The sequence below is a fragment of the Oncorhynchus kisutch genome, linkage group LG5 (assembly GCF_002021735.2).
Source record: "Oncorhynchus kisutch isolate 150728-3 linkage group LG5, Okis_V2, whole genome shotgun sequence".
NCBI classification, from domain to species: Eukaryota; Metazoa; Chordata; class Actinopteri; order Salmoniformes; family Salmonidae; genus Oncorhynchus; species Oncorhynchus kisutch.
In genome coordinates this window covers 69,768,731-69,788,491 of record NC_034178.2, presented here as the reverse complement: position 1 = coordinate 69,788,491, position 19,761 = coordinate 69,768,731, and the positions used below count along the sequence as shown (strand labels likewise).

Genomic DNA, 19,761 nt, shown 5'->3' with positions numbered 1-19,761 from the left:
GGGGAGAGGTGAGAAGGGGAGAAGGGGAGAGGTAAGAAGGGGAGAGATGAGGAGGGGAGAGGTGAGGAGAGGAGAGGTGAGGAGGGGAGAGATGAGGAGGGGAGATGTGAGGTGGGGAGAGGTGAGAAGGGGAGAGGTGAGGAGGGGAGAGGTGAGGAGGGGAGAGGTGAGAAGGGGAGAGGTGAGGAGGGGAGAGGTGAGGTGGGGAGAGGTGAGAAGGGGAGAGGTGAGGAGGGGAGAGGTGAGGTGGGGAGAGGTGAGAAGGGGAGAGGTGAGGAGAGGAGAGGTGAGAAGGGGAGAGGTGAGGTGAGGAGAGGAGAGGAGAGGTGAGGTGAGAAGGGGAGAGGTGAGGAGGGGAGAGGTGAGGAGGGGAGAGGTGAGGAGGGGAGAGGTGAGATGGGGAGAGGTGAGATGCGGAGAGGTGAGATGGGGAGAGGTGAGATGGGGAGAGGTGAGGAGGGGAGAGATGAGATGGGGAGAGGTGAGGTGGGGAGAGGTGAGGAGGGGAGAGGTGAGATGGGGAGAGAAGAGATGGGGAGAGGTGAGGAGGGGAGGGGAGAGGTGAGATGGGGAGAGAAGAGATGGGGAGAGGTGAGGAGGGGAGAGATGAGATGGGGAGAGGTGAGGTGGGGAGAGATGAGATGGGGAGAGGTGAGGTGGGGAGAGGTGAGGAGGGGAGAGGTGAGATGGGGAGAGGTGAGATGGGGAGAGAAGAGATGGGGAGAGGTGAGGAGGGGAGAGGTGAGATGGGGAGAGAAGAGATGGGGAGAGGTGAGGAGGGGAGAGGTGAGGAGGGGAGGGGAGAGGTGAGATGGGGAGAGGTGAGGAGGGGAGAGGTGAGGTGGGGAGAGGTGAGATGGGGAGAGAAGAGATGGGGAGAGGTGAGGAGGGGAGAGGTGAGGAGGGGAGAGGTGAGATGGGGAGAGGTGAGGAGGGGAGAGGTGAGGTGAGATGGGGAGAGGTGAGATGGGGAGAGAAGAGATGGGGAGAGGTGAGGAGGGGAGAGGTGAGGAGGGGAGAGGTGAGGAGGGGAGAGGTGAGGTGAGAAGGGGAGAGATGAGATGGGGAGAGGTGAGGAGGGGAGAGATGAGGTGGGGAGAGGTGAGATGGGGAGAGGTGAGGAGGGGAGAGGTGAGATGGGGAGAGAAGAGAAGGGGTAGCTGAGCGAATACACACACACACATACATTTCCCTCCTTGGGTAAATTGACCATCATCCATGTAAGAAAGTAAGATGACAATACCACAAATTGTATCAAAATATATAAATATTTGACAATACTATACAGTGCATTCGGAAAGTATTCAGACCCCTTGACTCTTTCCCACATGTTGTTACATTACCACCTTATTCTAAAATGATTTTAAATTGGGTTTTTTTCTACACACAATAACCCATAATGATGAAGCAAAACAGGTTATTATTTATTTTTGCTAATTTATTACAAGTAGAAATAAAACTGAAATAATACATTTAAGTAAGAATTCAGAACCTTAACTGAGTACTTTTTTGAAGCGCCTTTGGCAGCGATTACAGCCTCAAGTCTTCTTGGGTATGACACTAAATCAAATCAAATCAAATTTATTTATATAGCCCTTCGTACATCAGCTGATGTCTCAGCCTCCAGTATTTATGCTGCAGTAGTTTATGTGTCGGGGGGCTGGGGTCAGTTTGTTATATCTGGAGTACTTCTCCTGTCCTATTCGGTGTCCTGTGTGAATCTAAGTGTGCGTTCTCTAATTCTCTCCTTCTCTCTTTCTTTCTCTCTCTCTGGGGGACCTGAGCCCTAGGACCATGCCCCAGGACTACCTGACATGATGACTCCTTGCTGTCCCCAGTCCACCTGGCCATGCTGCTGCTCCAGTTTCAACTTCCACCTGACTGTGCTGCTGCTCCAGTTTCAACTGTTCTGCCTTATTATTATTCGACCATGCTGGTCATTTATGAACATTTGAACATCTTGGCCATGTTCTGTTATAATCTCCACCCGGCACAGCCAGAAGAGGACTGCCCACCCCACATAGCCTGGTTCCTCTCTAGGTTTCTTCCTAGGAATTGGCCTTTCTAGGGAGTTTTTCCTAGCCACCGCGCTTCTACACCTGCATTGCTTGCTGTTTGGGGTTTTAGGCTGGGTTTCTGTACAGCACTTTGAGATATCAGCTGATGTACGAAGGGCTATATAAATAAATTTGATTTGATTTGATCTGATATCTCAAAGTGCTGTACAGAAACCTAGTCTAAAACCCCAAACAGCAAGCAATGCAGATGTAGAAGCACGATGGCTAGGAAAATCTCTCTAGAAAGGCCCAAACCTAGGAAGAAACCTAGAGAGGAACCAGTTTATGAGGGGTGGCCAGTCCTCTTCTGGCTGTGCCGGGTGGAGATTATAACAGAACATGGCCAAGATGTTCAAATGTTCATAGATGACCAGCATGGTCAAATAATAATAATCACAGTAGTTGTTGAGGGTGCAACAGGTCAGCACCTCAGGAGTAAATGTCAGTTGGCTTTTCATAGCCGATCATTAAGAGTATCTCTACTGCTCCTGCTGTCTCTAGAGAGGTGAAAACAGCAGGTCTGGGACAGGTAGCACGTCCGGTGAACAGGTCAGGATCCCATAGCCGCAGGCAGAACAGTTGAAACTGGAGCAGCAGCACGGCCAGGTGGACTGGGGACAGCAAGGAGTCATCATGCCAGGTAGTCCTGAGGCATGGTCCTAGGGCTCAGGTCCTCCGAGAGAAAGAGAGAATTAGAGAGAGCATACTTAAATTAACACAGGACACCGGATAAGACAGGAGAAGTACTCCAGATATAACAGACTGACCCTAGCACCCCGACACATGAACTACTGCAGCATAAATACTGGCGGCTGAGACAGGAGGGGTCAGGAGACACTGTGGCCCCATCCGATGATACCCCCGGACAGGGCCAAACAGGAAGGATATAACCCCACCCACTTTGCCAAAGCACAGCCCCCACACCACTAGAGGGATACCTTCAACCACCAACTTACCATCCTACTACAAGGTTGGCAAACCTGGATTTGGGGAGTTTCTCCCGTTCTTCTCTGCAGATCCCCTCAAGCTCTGCCAGGTTGGATGGGAAGCGTCGCTGCACAGCTATTTTCAGGTCTTTCCAAAGATGTTCGATCAGGTTCAAGTCCGGGCTCTGGCTGGGCCACTCAAGGACATTCAGAGACATGTCACGAAGCCACTCCTGCATTGTCTTGGCTGTGTGCTTAGGGATGTTGTCCTGTTAGAAGGTGAACCTTTGTCCCAGTCTGAGGTCCTGAGCACTCTGGAGCAGGTTTTCATCAAGGATCACTCTTTGCTTTGCTCCATTTATCTTTCCTTCGATCCTGGCTAGTCGCTGAAAAACATCCCCACAGCACGATGCTGCCACCACCATGCTTCATCGTAGGGATGGTGCCAGGTTTCCTCCAGACATGATGCTTGGCATTCAGGCCAAAGAGTTCAATCTTGGTTTCATCAGACCAGAGAATCTTATTTCCTACAGGCTGTCATTTGCCTTTTACTGAGGAATGCCTTCGGTCTGGCCACTCTACCATAAAGGCCTGATTGGTGAAGTGCTGAGTGCTGCAGAGATGGATGTCCTTCTGGAAGGTTCTCCCATCTCCACAGAGGAACGTGTAGATACTGTTGAGGTCTACTTCCCTTGTGACTGTTGAGTTCTATTTCCCTTGTGACTGTTGAGTTCTACTTCCCTTGTCACTATTGAGTTCTACTTTCTTGACACTGTTGAGTTCTACTTCCCTTGTGACTGCTGAGTTCTACTTCCCTTATGACTGTTGAGTTCTACTTCCCTTGTCATTATTGAGTTCTACTTTCTTGTCACTGTTGAGTTCTACTTCCCTTGTGACTGTTGAGTTCTACTTCCCTTGTGACTGTTGAGTTCAAATCAAATCAAATCAAATTTATTTATATAGCCCTTCGTACATCAGCTGATATCTCAAAGTGCTGTACAGAAACCCAGCCTAAAACCCCAAACAGCAAGCAATGCTGCAGAGTTCTACTTCCCTTGTCACTATTGAGTTCTACTTTCTTGACACTGTTGAGTTCTACTTCCCTTGTGCCTGTCGAGTTCTACCTTGTCAATGTTGAGTTCTACTTCCCTTGTAAATGTTGAGTTCTACTTCCCTGCTCTTCCCTTCTCTGCTTTCATTATCACAACAATTCAAACACATCCTGTGAGAAGAATTACAGTATTATACCGTTTATGGACGAATTACAGTATTATACCGTTTATGGACGAATTACAGTATTATACCGTTTAGGGACAAAGGTCAATGGATGTGAAAGTTTGAAATACATTGTGATGAAATCAACCTGGCATTCTATTCAAGGCCAGTAAGTTTCTCCTTGTAGACTGAAAGGGAGACGAGGAGAAGCAGTCTTCACTGTATAAATCACAGAATTTGTCAGAACATTACATTGTATCTCTGTGGCCTTCGTTGTATTAAATCATACTGAATGGTTTGAATGCTGGCCAATAGTTTGGCCTTGTGTGAGAGATGGGAGAGCGACGTCTCGTCCTAGAGAGAGACACCACAGTGCTCAGCAATTGGGTTGTAGCTGGAGCACTTCTCACTCTAATAAAACATGTTACAAAAAGGCTCATAAGACATTATAAAGGCTCATACGACATTATAAAGGCTCATACATGCTTATAACATGTTAAAAAGACAATTTTACAGAATTTGATCTCAATTAAACACAGACACTTCAAAACAAAAGGATACACTTTTTAAGTTATTTATTTATTTTTACATAAAATGTATAAAGATCATCTGTACATCATTAGTGGTCCTTTCCAAAAGAATGACACAACTACAGGGTCAGATGTTTTTTTTTGTCCAACCAATGTTAAATTAAAATATAGGATTTGGTTAGGGAATCGGATCCTAGTTCTGTGCACAAGGGAAAGTTCAGTCATGGATGAGAGGAATTGTGGCAAATATCTGCTACATTAGAACCTGATTATATTTACCCATATAGAGCCATATATATTTACCCATATAGAGCCATATATTTACCCATATAGAGCCATATATTTACCCATATAGAGCCATATATTTACCCATATAGAGCCATATATATACCCATATAGAGCCATATATTTACCCATATAGAGCCATATATTTACCCATATAGAGCCATATATTTACACATATAGAGCCATATATTTACCCATATAGAGCCATATATTTACCCATATAGAGCCATATATTTACCCATATAGAGCCATATATATACCCATATAGAGCCATATATTTACACATATAGAGCCATATATTTACCCATATAGAGCCATATATTTACCCATATAGAGCCATATATTTACCCATATAGAGCCATATATTTACCCATATAGAGCCATATATTTACCCATATAGAGCCATATATTTACCCATATAGAGCCATATATTTACCCATATAGAGCCATATATTTACCCATATAGAGCCATATATTTACCCATATAGAGACATATATTTACCCATATAGAGCCATATATTTACCCATATAGAGCCATATATTTACCCATATAGAGCCATATATTTACCCATATAGAGCCATATATTTACCCATATAGAGCCATATATTTACACATATAGAGCCATATATTTACCCATATAGAGCCATATATTTACCCATATAGAGCCATATATTTACCCATATAGAGCCATATATTTACCCATATAGAGCCATATATTTACCCATATAGAGCCATATATATTTACCCATATAGAGCCATATATTTACCCATATAGAGCCATATATTTACCCATATAGAGCCATATATTTACCCATATAGAGCCATATATTTACACATCGAATCAAATTTGATTTGCTACATGCGTCATTAAGCAACAGGCGTAGACTAACAGGTGAGAAATCAGAGAAAAATATTAAAATAATAACACAAGGACTAAATACACAACAAGAACTTGTGGCAGGGTAGCCTAGTGGTTAGACTGTAGAGGCGGCAGGGTAGCCTAGTGGTTAGAGTGTAGAGGCGGCAGGGTAGCCTAGTGGTTAGAGTGTAGAGGCTGCAGGGTAGCCTAGTGGTTAGAGCATTGGACTAGTAACCGGAAGGTTGCAAGTTCAAACCCCCGAGCTGACATGGTAAAAATCTGTCGTTCTGCCCCTGAGCAGGCAGTTAACCCACTGTTCCTAGGCCGTCATTGAAAATAAGAATTTGTTTTTAACTGACTTGCCTGGTTAAATAAAGGTTAAATAAAATTAAATATACACAGGGTTCCAGTACCCGAGTCCATGTGCAGGGGAACAACGTAATTGAGGTAGATATGTACACATACTGTACGTAGGGGTAACGTTACTAGGCAACAGAATAAATAATAAACAGTAACAGCAGCGTAGGTGATGAGTCAAAAGGGTCAATGCAGATAGTTAAATAGTTAACCAATCGCTAACCAGATAAACTATTTAGGCTTGGAGTTAGAAGCTGTTCAGTGTCCTATTGGTTCCAGACTTGGTGCATCGGTCGCTCTTGCCGTGAGGTAGCAGAGAGAACAGTCTATGACTTGGGTGAATGGAGTCTTTGCAAGTGTACAATTATGTTCACTTCAGGGCCTGAAACTCCCAGAATTCAATTCACCACGATTGTACATCCGCTAAGGAAAGTCCACCACAACCTAGAAACAACATCAGTGGAGAATTCAACATACAAGTGTAAGTAAAAACGAATGTAAATAAGTTAGGAATTGTGCTACTAATTCACATGACGGCGCAAACACGTCTCGTAAAAAGTAAATATGTTTTTGTTTGGTTATCTTTTGGAAAGTGTAGAAGAAAAAAAATATTCCAGCTAGGTAGGCTAACATTAGTTAGATAATTCATTTGCTATCTATCATACAGTAGGCGTATATTCATAAATATATATTCATAATATAAGTAGACATGCACTCATAATTGACAGTAGCGCATATAAAGCACCCACAAGCCACCGGTGGCTGAAAACAGAATCATGGCGGGATGAACGAGTCACGGATTTCTGGGCAAGGACGGTCCATTTAAAAATCATTCCTTCCTCCCTCGCCCTGCAAGTGTCAACTCGTCAGACATCATGACACGTCGTCAGAAGTGTCCACTTCATTTGAGGGCTGAAGGGAGAGGGTGTGTCTTTTAAGTGTTTGGACTGCAGCCATGGACTGACCAGGTGAATTCAGGTGAAAGCTATGATCCCTTATTGATGTCACTTGTTAAATCCACTTCAATCAGTGTAGATGAAGGGGAGGAGACCTGGTTAAAGAAGGATTTTTAAGCCTTGAGACAACTGAGACATGGATTGTATATGTGTGCCATTCAGAGGATGAATGGGCAAGACAAAATATTTAAGTGCCTTTGAACAGGGTATGGTAGTAGGTGTCAGGCGCACCAGTTTGAGTGAGTCAAGAACTGCAACACTGCTGGGTTTTTCCACACTCAACAGTTTTCTGTGTTTCTCAACAGGGGCCAGCGTCACTGTGAAATGCCTCCGACACCTTGTCTATGTGAACTGAGACTGTTCTGAGGACTAAAGGGGGGGAGGTGTTTCTAATGTTTGGTCCATTCAGTGTCTATGCTAAATCATATGGCTATGATTTACAAGTACCAATATGTAGCCATGTTGTGTTAAAGTGACCCCTAGAGGTACTTAGTGGCCATTGCATCTCGCTACACCAGGATGTGTGTTCACCATTATAACACTAAATATATAGAACACCCTTTTCACACTATTGTGCCAATGCAAAAAGGTACTGTGTTGGCTTGGATAGTTTCTTTTTGCATTGTCCTGTACAGCACTGTTTCACCGTTGTGTAACCGGGCCAGTAGAGTACAGCTGGGCTCTGTTTTACTATGGAAGATGTGTAACCGGGCCAGTACAGTACAGCTGGGCTCTGTTTTACTATGGAAGATGTGTAACCGGGCCAGTACAGTACAGCTGGGCTCTGTTTTACTATGGAAGATGTGTAACCGGGCCAGTACAGTACAGCTGGGCTCTGTTTTACTATGGAAGATGTACAGCTGGGCTCTGTTTTACTATGGAAGATGTGTAACCGGGCCAGTAGAGTACAGCTGGGCTCTGTTTTACTATGGAAGATGTGTAACCGGGCCAGTACAGTACAGCTGGGCTCTGTTTTACTATGGAAGATGTGTAACCGGGCCAGTACAGTACAGCTGGGCTCTGTTTTACTATGGAAGATGTGTAACCGGGCCAGTAAAGTACAGCTGGGCTCTGTTTTACTATGGAAGATGTGTAACCGGGCCAGTAGAGTACAGCTGGGCTCTGTGGTGTGTAAAGGGTACAAGAGTGAACACAGCACAGGTGCACAGCATACCCATAACATGATGCAGTCACCACCATTCTTGAAAATATGAAGAGTGATACTCAGGGATGTGTTGGATTTGCCCTAAACATAATGCTGTGTATTCAGGACAAAAATGTCATTACTTTGCCACATTTGTTGCAGTATAACATCAGTGCCTTATTGCAAACAGGAATATTTTTATTCTATACTGGCTTCATTAATTTCACTCTGTCATTTAGGTTAGTATTGTGGATTAAATACAATGCTGTTGATACATCAGTTATATCACATCCAGTCACCATTGGCCTCATGGTGAAATCCCTGAATGGTTTCCTTCCTCTCCGGCAACTGAGTTAGAAAGAGCACTTGTATCTTTGTAGTGTAACATTACAAATACACCAATCTCAAAAGGATATTCAATGTTTCAAACCAATAGGTGCCCTTTTTTTCTGAACCTTAGGAGAGCTCACCTGGTCTTTGTGGTTGAGTCTGTGCTTGAAATTCACTGATCGATTTAGGGACCTATGTGGGATAAGGAGATAGGCGTTTAGTCATTTAACAATCACGGTAAACAGTATTATTGCACAGGCTGAGTCCATGTAACTTATTATGTGACTTGTGAAGCATATTTTTTACTCCTGAACTTAATTTAGGCTTGTCATAACAAAAGGGTTGACTACTTATTGACTCAAGACATTTCAGCTTTTTATGTTTCCTTAATTTGTAACCATTTTGAAAAACATGATTCCACTTTGACAATATGGGGTATTGTGTGTAGGCCAATGACAACCAAAACAAAATCTCAATTCAATCCAATTTTACGGTCAGGCTGTAACATGCTAAAGTGGGCTGAAGGCTGTGAATACTGTCCGAAGTCACTGTAGATATAATCCTGTAGTGATACTCTTTACCCTCTGTAATATATACTAAACAGAAATATAAACACAACATGTAAAGTGTTGATCTCATGTTTCATGAGCTGAAATAAAAGATGACAGAAATGTTCCATAATGCACAAAAAAACATTTCTCTCAAATGTGTTTACATCCCTGTTAGTGAGCATTTCTCCTTTGCCAAGATAATCCATCAACCTGACAGTTGTGGCATATCAAGAAGCTGATTAAACAGCTCGATCATTACATAGGTGCACCTTGTGCTTAGGACAATAAAAGGCCACTCGGAAATGTGCAGTTTTGTCACACAACACAATGCAACAGATGTCTCAAGTTTTGAGGGAGTGTAATTGGCATGCTAACTGCAAGAATGTCCACCAGAGCTGTTACCAGACAATTATAGATAAAAAAATCAACAAAATCAAGAAAAATATAATTACATTAGTGTAAAACATGTTTTAATTAATTGTATAAATTGTTAGTCATCACAATATGCACAAGGTCAGTTAGAGGGATAGTGTAGTTTACATTCAATGATGTATATAAACCCTGGATTGCGGATGCTATGCATTGGTTATTGAGAGGCTTTGAAGCCTTCGGGATGCCATATTGCCCTTCCCCAGTAGGAACAGTCCTCCATAGGATTTAAAAACATATTTTTAAATGTTTTATTTTACCTTTATTTAACTAGACAAGTCAGTTAAGAACAAACTCTTATTTACAATGACTGCCTACGCCACTTGGAATCGAACCAGGGTCTGTAGTGACACCTCTAGCACTGAGATGTAGTGCTTTATACTGTTGCACCACTCGGGAGCCCAAATGTACCAAGATGGATGTGCATTGGCTTCATTACAATGGAGGAGGAGTAACAAGATGGCTCTGCATTGGCTTCATTACAATGGAGGAGGAGTACCAAGATGGCTGTGCATTGGCTTCATTACAATGGAGGAGGAGAGCCAAGATGGCTGTGCATTGGCTTCATTACAATGGAGGAGGAGTAACAAGATGGCTCTGCATTGGCTTCATTACAATGGAGGAGGAGTACCAAGATGGCTGTGCATTGGCTTCATTACAATGGAGGAGGAGAGCCAAGATGGCTGTGCATTGGCTTCATTACAATGGAGGAGGAGTAACAAGATGGCTGTGCATTGGCTTCTTTACAGAGCCCCCTGTGGCTGCCAGCCTTCCAGGGTTTAGACACATCATTGGTTACGTTCAGATATTTCTTCAGAATAATGCAGCACATATTCATGTTCCCCTAATCAGTTGGTTCTCTGTGAATGGGTGGCTTTTATACCTTATTGACATACTTGCAGTTATTTAGCTCAACAATGTGTAGACTAACAGTATCTCATGACGAGAACGGTAAATGTGTCCAAATTTCCTTATAAAGATATCAGGCTTACCTCATAAAGCCAAGCATTATGACACGTGCAATTACAATGCATTCTATCCTAATGCATCACCAGACCATTATCTACCGTGATGTTGTAAAATAACGAATATTAAAAGTGTGCTTCACTGAAAATAGTTCCCAGTATGGATGTATAATATATACTGCTTTGACTCTTATAGTAAGTCTGTGTACAGTACACATACATAGAATAAATAGATTGCATTCTTGCTTAAATAATGACAGCCATGTATAATAAAACATGTGGTCTACTGTAATTTACTTGTGCAGTGTACAACAACCACCACTAGATGGTGCTAACTGTATGATAAACAACAAGTGACACAGTCCATACAAAGTTGAACATGTCCATATTCACAGTGAGCACAAGATGTTGAAAATACATATTGTTTCTATGTTTAGTGAATCTACTGCACTAGGGGTTTGATACCCAGCGGGTCCCATTACTGTTAAATGAGATCTGTGATGATTACCAGGAGTGAAGTCTAGTGTGAGCCGGACTTCTTTCGTGTGTTTCAGGCCCCCCCCCCCCTACTTATTCATCATGATTTTCAACCACAAATGCAAATATATTTTTTGCTCATAAAGTTATGTGAGTTATTCCACAGATTTTATGTCCAAAGTCTATTAGAGTACAATGTTAGGGAAAAAAATTGCTATACAGAACCTAAAACGGTTCTTTGGCTATCCATATAGGAAAACCCTTTGTAGAACCCTTTATGGAACTAGATAGAACCCTTTTGGGTTCCAGGGTAGAACCCTTTTGGGTTCCATGTTTCCATGTTCTACAAAGGGTTCTCCTATGGGGATAGCCAAAGAACGATTTTAGGTTTTAGATAAGAGTGTACAGTATGAATGAATTACCTGTACGGTTCTATTTCTGAGTTTGGATTAACAAGTGAAAACCAAACACACACAAAAAAGTATCTACCAAATGCTTTACATTGAACGATTTGTCTTAATAAAAATAATCATTTTGTGTTTGAAAAAAGTCAAGGTAGATACAGTCCATAACGCAGGTGAGTGACCCTACAATATACATTTCAATGTATATGCTGTACATTGCATTACATACTCTACATACAGCATATTTCAATGCTGTCATGACAATATGGTAAGTGGAAATATGTTAGCATGTATTGCTGAGGGGGTCTGAAGACATAGAATGGGACACTGAGGAAAATGGAAGGGACCAACCACATCACACTGTCCACAGCTCTGTCTAACACACTGACTATACAACCACCACTGTGGTTGTAGTTCTGGGACACCTGTGGTTGTAGTTCTTGGAGACCTGTGGTTGTAGTTCTGGGACAACTGTGGTTGTAGTTCTTGGAGACCTGTGGTTGTAGTTCTGGGACAACTGTGGTTGTAGTTCTTGGAGACCTGTGGTTGTAGTTCTTGGAGACCTGTGGTTGTAGTTCTGGGACAACTGTGGTTGTAGTTCTTGGAGACCTGTGGTTGTAGTTCTGGGACAACTGTGGTTGTAGTTCTTGGAGATCTGTGGTTGTAGTTCTTGGACAACTGTGGTTGTAGTTCTTGGGACAACTGTGGTTGCAGTTCTTGGGACAACTGTGGTTGTAGTTCTTGGGACAACTGTGGTTGTCGTTCTGGGACAACTGTGGTTGTCGTTCTGGGACAACTGTGGTTGTCGTTCTGGGACAACTGTGGTTGTCGTTCTGGGACAACTGTGGTTGTCGTTCTGGGACAACTGTGGTTGTCGTTCTGGGACAACTGTGGTTGTAGTTCTTGGAGACCTGTGGTTGTAGTTCTTGGAGACCTGTGGTTGTAGTTCTGGGACAACTGTGGTTGTAGTTCTTGGAGACCTGTGGTTGTAGTTCTGGGACAACTGTGGTTGTAGTTCTTGGAGATCTGTGGTTGTAGTTCTTGGACAACTGTGGTTGTAGTTCTTGGGACAACTGTGGTTGTCGTTCTGGGACAACTGTGGTTGTCGTTCTGGGACAACTGTGGTTGTCGTTCTGGGACAACTGTGGTTGTCGTTCTGGGACAACTGTGGTTGTCGTTCTGGGACAACTGTGGTTGTCGTTCTGGGACAACTATGGTTGTAGTTCTGGGACAACTGTGGTTGTAGTTCTTGGAGACATGTGGTTGTAGTTCTTGGAGACATGTGGTTGTAGTTCTGGGACAACTGTGGTTGTAGTTCTTGGACAACTGTGGTTGTAGTTCTTGGAGACCTGTGGTTGTAGTTCTTGGATAACTGTGGTTGTAGTTCTGGGATAACTGTGGTTGTAGTTCTGGGACAACTGTGGTTGTAGTTCTGGGAGACCTGTGGTTGTAGTTCTGGGAGACCTGTGGTTGTAGTTCTGGGAGACCTGTGGTTGTAGTTCTGGGAGACCTGTGGTTGTAGTTCTGGGACAACTGTGGTTGTAGTTCTTGGAGACCTGTGGTTGTAGTTCTGGGACAACTGTGGTTGTAGTTCTTGGAGACCTGTGGTTGTAGTTCTGGGACGACTGTGGTTGTAGTTCTTGGAGACCTGTGGTTGTAGTTCTGGGACAGTGTTTTTCCCCTCGACATGTGTGACGGAGAACGGTCCGGCCTGCTTTTTTTTCAGTAAACAAACCTACCAGTCCAGAGAGCAATAAATAGGCTTTAACGGGTCGGTCCGGGTACTAAAAAGAATGATCACGATCCTGTCTACACAGAATACAGAATACAGGAGGAATATACATCCAGAACATCTATATCAAAATTATACTTCTATGGACAAAAAGGTTAACTGACTGATAATAATATTAAGCATATCTGTTCAGAGCAAAGGGTCTGCTCATGTGCAGCACCACCACTGAGGTCTTGCTGCATACATTCCCTTCATCTCCAGAGCTACATCTACAATAGCCCTCTATCCCCTTTAAAGTGCACTACCTCAGGCTTATGGACCCTGGTCCGAAGCAGTGCACTCTATAGGAACTAGGGTGACATTTCAGACGCAAACCAAAAGGCTCTGTCCATCCCCGTCCGTAGGTCATTGTATTGTGATGTCCTCAGTGGAGTCGTGCCGTCTCACTCGGGCCTTGCGGTTGTCCACCTGGGTCTGTTTCCACTTGAGCTGACGCAGCTTCTGCTGCCTCTTCTTCTCCCGGTGCCACAACTGCTCACAGTACTCGTCCATGCTCATACTAGCTGCGCCCATCATGTGCAGGTCCTTATAATTCCTGAAGAGCTGGGCGTGGCTCTGGGCGTGGCTCCCAGGACCTCCATGACTCCACCTCAGTCCTGCTCCCCCAGCCCCAGGATCAGCTGCCTTGGCCTGGGATGCTGTCATGCTCTGCTGGGGTATGACCTGGAGGTTGTAGCGGGCCAGGACCTGGGAGAAGGAGTGCTCCAGGGTGGTACAGCTGTAGAGGCCAGCGTCCCCTGGCTCCAGCCGCTGCACCAGGAGACCCCGCTTCATGTGGACCATACGATCCTCGCTCTGGAGCATCTGAACGAGGACAGCAGGGCAAGACAACAAAACGTTCATTATTAGATGACTATTAGTCAATATTAGCTTCCAGCCAATTGGCGACAGATTTTCATGCGGATATTCTAAACTCTGCAGATAGAAAACATCTACATTATCCCACCAGTGGTATATTTCCACCAAACAGAGTTCTTGCAGACTAAAGTCAGTGCATTTACGACGTAAAGGACATCACATTAGTTTTTTTTTCATGTAACAATTTTTTTCATATAAGTTTTCATGTAACAAATAAACATCTAAAAAAAGATTCCCAGGTTAAATGTGTTTCCATCTCATTTTGTTTCACTCTTACCGATAATTTAGTCACAAAAATCTGTTGCGTTAAATAGTAATAGTGTTCTCTAGCCAACAGCTCGCAGATAGAGCACAGGTAGACTGTGTGGGTAGGCTGTGTGGGTAGGCTGTGCGGGTAAGCTGTGCGGGTAGGCTGTGCGGGTAGGCTGTGCGGGTAGGCTGTGCGGGTAGGCTGTGCGGGTAGGCTGTGCGGGTAGGTTGTGCGGGTATGATCTGCGGGTATGATCTGCGGGTAGACTGTGCGGGTAAGCTCTGCGGGTAGGCTGTGGGGTAAGCTGTGCGGGTAGGATGTGCGGGTAAGCTCTGCGGGTAGGCTCTGCGGGTAGGCTCTGCGGGTAGGCTCTGCGGGTAAGCTCTGCGGGTAGGATCTGCGGGTAGGCTGTGCGGGTAAGCTGTGCGGGTAGGCTGTGCGGGTATCCTGTGCGGGTAGGCTGTGCTGGTAGGCTGTGCTGGTAGTCTAGTCTACATGATGAGATTATTATGGATATGTGTATTTGTCAGACGGCAGTCAAGCATCGATTATCATGTCACCAGAATAAGACCCTTGATATGGATTGGAAAGGAGCATTGAAGGTCACTGTGCATTTTAAAACACCCTGTGAAGTTCATCATAACTTATTTAATCTGTAGCCTAATAAACTGCATGGTTTCCTGACGAGTCGTGTAGAGGGAGGACCACACAACATGTCATCGCTTGACTCCAAGTTTACTTCCACCACCATTTCTCTCATTATTTTACCGACAGAAAAATATTCCACCATGTCAAATGAAGAAAGAAACCTTCCTAACACCTTCCTAACGCCTTCCTAACGCCTTCCTAACGCCTTCCTATCGCCTTCCTAACACCTTCCTAACACCTTCCTAACACCTTCCTAACACCTTCCTAATATTGAGTTCCATCCCCCTTTTTGTCCTCAGAAGAGCCTCAATTCGTTGAGGGGCATGAAGTCTACAAGGTGTCAAACATTCCACAGGGATGCTGGCCCATATTGACTCCGGTGCAGTTCTTGACTCACTCAAACCACAGTTGTGTCAAGTTGGCTGGATGTCCTTTGGGTGGTGGACCATTCTTGATACACACGGGAAACTGTTGAGTGTGAACAACCCAGCAGAGTTGAAGTTGACACAAACCAGTGTGCCTGGTACCTACTACCATAACCTGCTCAAAGGCACTTCAATCTTGCCCCTTCACCCTCTGAATGGCACACATACACAATGAATGTCTCAAATGTCTCAAGGCTTAATAAACAATCCTTCTTTAACCAGGTCTCCTCCCCTTCATATACATTGATTGAAGTGTATTTAACAAGAGACATCAATAAGGGATCATAGCTTTCACGTAGTCAATTTATGTCATGGAAAGAGCAGGTGTTCCTAATGTTTTGTACACTCAGTGTATAAACTTGCACTGAAACGACCTGTTTCCATCACAGCTGTCATAAAATTAAAAAAGAATCATACGCTATGACTTTACTCGCATAAAAACTGTGGATGGAAACGTGGTTAATGATTCGGTTAAAAATGAGTGATCAATACATGTGTGTTGTATTGTTCTAATGTTCGGTAAAGATGATCAGTTTGTGTGTTAGGTCCCAGGCCTTAGTTAGCATAAAGTTAACAAAGAACTAACATGGAGAGATGTCCGTCTCTCACCTCTCTGCTGGTGTGAACATGTGGTGGCTGTACTGTCCACTTGACTGTAGCTAGCTGGGACCTGGGTACACACTCTAGGAAGGTTGAGTTACTCTCCACTCCGTATACCGTCATCACCTCCACCGACTCAGAACCTGCAAAAGAACAGGACGTTGAGAGTTTTGTAGTACAGATGTAGGATCTTAATTTGAGCCAGTTTGCTACAGAAGGAAAAATAATCTTGCAGCAACAGGAAATGTGAATTATTATGTGTATTATAATACATTTATAATTTTGTAGGGTTTGATAAAAAATCTTGTAAGGGAAAATCAAGCTTGACATTTCAAAGTAGAAATGACAAACTTCGAGAAGCCTTTTTAAATCTAAAATACACTACAATATTTAGTTCTCCTGCCATAAGGTGATCAAATGGAGATCCTCTAGCTGTAGTCACATTCATAATACTCTCTGTACATGATTTGAGTTCCAAGATCAAATCAAATTTATTTATATAGCCCTTCGTACATCAGCTGATATCTCAAAGTGCTGTACAGAAACCCAGCCTAAAACCCCAAACAGCAAGCAATGCAGGTGTAGAAGCACGGTGGCTAGGAAAAACTCCCTAGAAAGGCCAAAACCTAGGAAGGAACCTAGAGAGGAACCAGGCTATGTGGGGTGGCCAGTCCTCTTCTGGCAGATGACATTGTAAAGTGGCTCTGGATAAGAGTGTCTGCTATATGACTGAAATGTAAAATGCTAAAGAGCTGTAGATTGGTCTTGACACAACGGGATGTGTAGATTGGTCTTGACACAACGGGATGTGTAGATTGGTCTTGACACAACGGGATGTGTAGATTGGTCTTGACACAACGGGATGTGTAGATTGGTCTTGACACAACGGGATGTGTAGATTGGTCTTGACACAACGGGATGTGTAGATTGGTCTTGACACAACGGGATGTGTAGATTGGTCTTGACACAACGGGAAGTGTAGATTGGTCTTGACACAACGGGATGTGTAGATTGGTCTTGACACAACGGGATGTGTAGATTGGTCTTGACACAACGGGATGTGTAGATTGGTCTTGACACACCGGGATGTGTAGATTTGTCTTGACACAACGGGATGTGTATGATATCAAATCATTTCGAATTTGGGAAGGGGAGGGGGCGACTGCAACTGACTCAACAACTATACAGTATCATGAGCTAAGATGAAGCGCTAAGTGAACTACATTCAGTCAAGTCAGTTAAGAAGAAATGGTCTAGGAACAGTGGGTTAACTGGTCTAGGAGCAGTGGGTTAACTGGAACAGTGGGTTAACTGGTCTAGGAACAGTGGGTTAACTGGTCTAGGAACAGTCGGTTAACTGGTCTAGGAACAGTGGGTTAACTGGTCTAGGAACAGTGGGTTAACTGGTCTAGGAACAGGGGGTTAACTGGAACAGTGGGTTAACTGGTCTAGGAACAGTGGGTTAACTGGTCTAGGAACAGTGGGTTAACTGGTCTAGGAACAGTGGGTTAACTGGAACAGTGGGTTAACTGGTCTAGGAACAGTGGGTTAACTGGAACAGTGGGTTAACTGGAACAGTGGGTTAACTGGTCTAGGAACAGTGGGTTAACTGGTCTAGGAACAGTGGGTTAACTGGTCTAGGAACAGTGGGTTAACTGGTCTAGGAACAGGGGGTTAACTGGAACAGTGGGTTAACTGGTCTAGGAACAGTGGGTTAACTGGTCTAGGAACAGTGGGTTAACTGGAACAGTGGGTTAACTGGTCTAGGAACAGTGGGTTAACTGGTCTAGGAACAGTGGGTTAACTGGTCTAGGAACAGTGGGTTAACTGGTCTAGGAACAGTGGGTTAACTGGTCTAGGAACAGTGGGTTAACTGGTCTAGGAACAGGGGGTTAACTGGTCTAGGAACAGGGGGTTAACTGGTCTAGGAACAGGGGGTTAACTGGAACAGTGGATTAACTGGAACAGTGGGTTAACTGGTCTAGGAACAGTGGGTTAACTGGAACAGTGGGTTAACTGGTCTAGGAACAGTGGGTTAACTGGTCTAGGAACAGGGGGTTAACTGGTCTAGGAACAGGGGGTTAACTGGTCTAGGAACAGTGGGTTAACTGGTCTAGGAACAGTGGGTTAACTGGAACAGTGGGTTAACTGGAACAGTGGGTTAACTGGTGTAGGAACAGTGGGTTAACTGGTCTAGGAACAGTGGGTTAACTGGTCTAGGAACAGGGGGTTAACTGGTCTAGGAACAGTGGGTTAACTGGAACAGTGGGTTAACTGGAACAGTGGGTTAACTGGTCTAGGAACAGTGGGTTAACTGGTCTAGGAACAGGGGGTTAACTGGTCTAGGAACAGGGGGTTAACTGGAACAGTGGGTTAACTGGTCTAGGAACAGGGGGTTAACTGGAACAGTGGGTTAACTGGAACAGTGGGTTAACTGGAACAGTGGGTTAACTGGAACAGTGGGTTAACTGGTCTAGGAACAGTGGGTTAACTGGTCTAGGAACAGTGGGTTAACTGGAACAGTGGGTTAACTGGAACAGTGGGTTAACTGGTCTAGGAACAGTGGGTTAACTGGTCTAGGAACAGTGGGTTAACTGGTCTAGGAACAGTGGGTTAACTGGTCTAGGAACAGTGGGTTAACTGGAACAGTGGGTTAACTGGAACAGTGGGTTAACTGGTCTAGGAACAGTGGGTTAACTGGTCTAGGAACAGTGGGTTAACTGGTCTAGGAACAGTGGGTTAACTGGAACAGTGGGTTAACTGGAACAGTGGGTTAACTGGTCTAGGAACAGTGGGTTAACTGGTCTAGGAACAGGGGGTTAACTGGTCTAGGAACAGGGGTTAACTGGAACAGTGGGTTAACTGGTCTAGGAACAGGGGGTTAACTGGAACAGTGGGTTAACTGGAACAGTGGGTTAACTGGAACAGTGGGTTAACTGGAACAGTGGGTTAACTGGTCTAGGAACAGTGGGTTAACTGGAACAGTGGGTTAACTGGAACAGTGGGTTAACTGGAACAGTGGGTTAACTGGTCTAGGAACAGTGGGTTAACTGGTCTAGGAACAGTGGGTTAACTGGAACAGTGGGTTAACTGGTCTAGGAACAGTGGGTTAACTGGAACAGTGGGTTAACTGGTCTAGGAACAGTGGGTTAACTGGTCTAGGAACAGTGGGTTAACTGGTCTAGGAACAGTGGGTTAACTGGTCTAGGAACAGTGGGTTAACTGATCTAGGAGCAGTGGGTTAACTGGTCTAGGAGCAGTGGGTTAACTGGTCTAGGAACAGTGGGTTAACTGGTCTAGGAACAGTGGGCTAACTGGTCTAGGAACAGTGGGTTAACTGGTCTAGGAACAGTGGGTTAACTGGTCTAGGAGCACTGGGTTAACTGGAACAGTGGGTTAACTGGAACAGTGGGTTAACTGGTCTAGGAACAGTGGGTTAACTGGTCTAGGAACAGTGGGTTAACTGGTCTAGGAACAGTGGGTTAACTGGTCTAGGAACAGTGGGTTAACTGATCTAGGAGCAGTGGGTTAACTGGTCTAGGAACAGTGGGTTAACTGGTCTAGGAGCAGTGGGTTAACTGGTCTAGGAGCAGTGGGTTAACTGGTCTAGGAACAGTGGGTTAACTGGTCTAGGAGCAGTCGGTTAACTGGTCTAGGAGCAGTCGGTTAACTGGTCTAGGAACATTGGGTTAACTGGTCTAG

General features: G+C 44.4%; 1 protein-coding gene across 1 annotated transcript in view; it reads right to left on the bottom strand.

The window, feature by feature from the left end:
• Positions 1–9,664: 9,664 nt before the first annotated feature.
• LOC109881347 (semaphorin-3D) overlaps positions 9,665–19,761 on the bottom strand; it is a 164,883-nt gene continuing 154,786 nt past the window's right edge. The window contains exons 17-18 of the mRNA XM_031825737.1: positions 16,069–16,202; positions 9,665–14,082 (exon numbers count right to left, since the gene is read on the bottom strand). Coding sequence (XP_031681597.1) covers positions 13,624–14,082; positions 16,069–16,202 — 593 coding nt within the window. The 3' untranslated portion in view covers positions 9,665–13,623. The remainder of the gene's footprint in view (positions 14,083–16,068; positions 16,203–19,761) is intronic.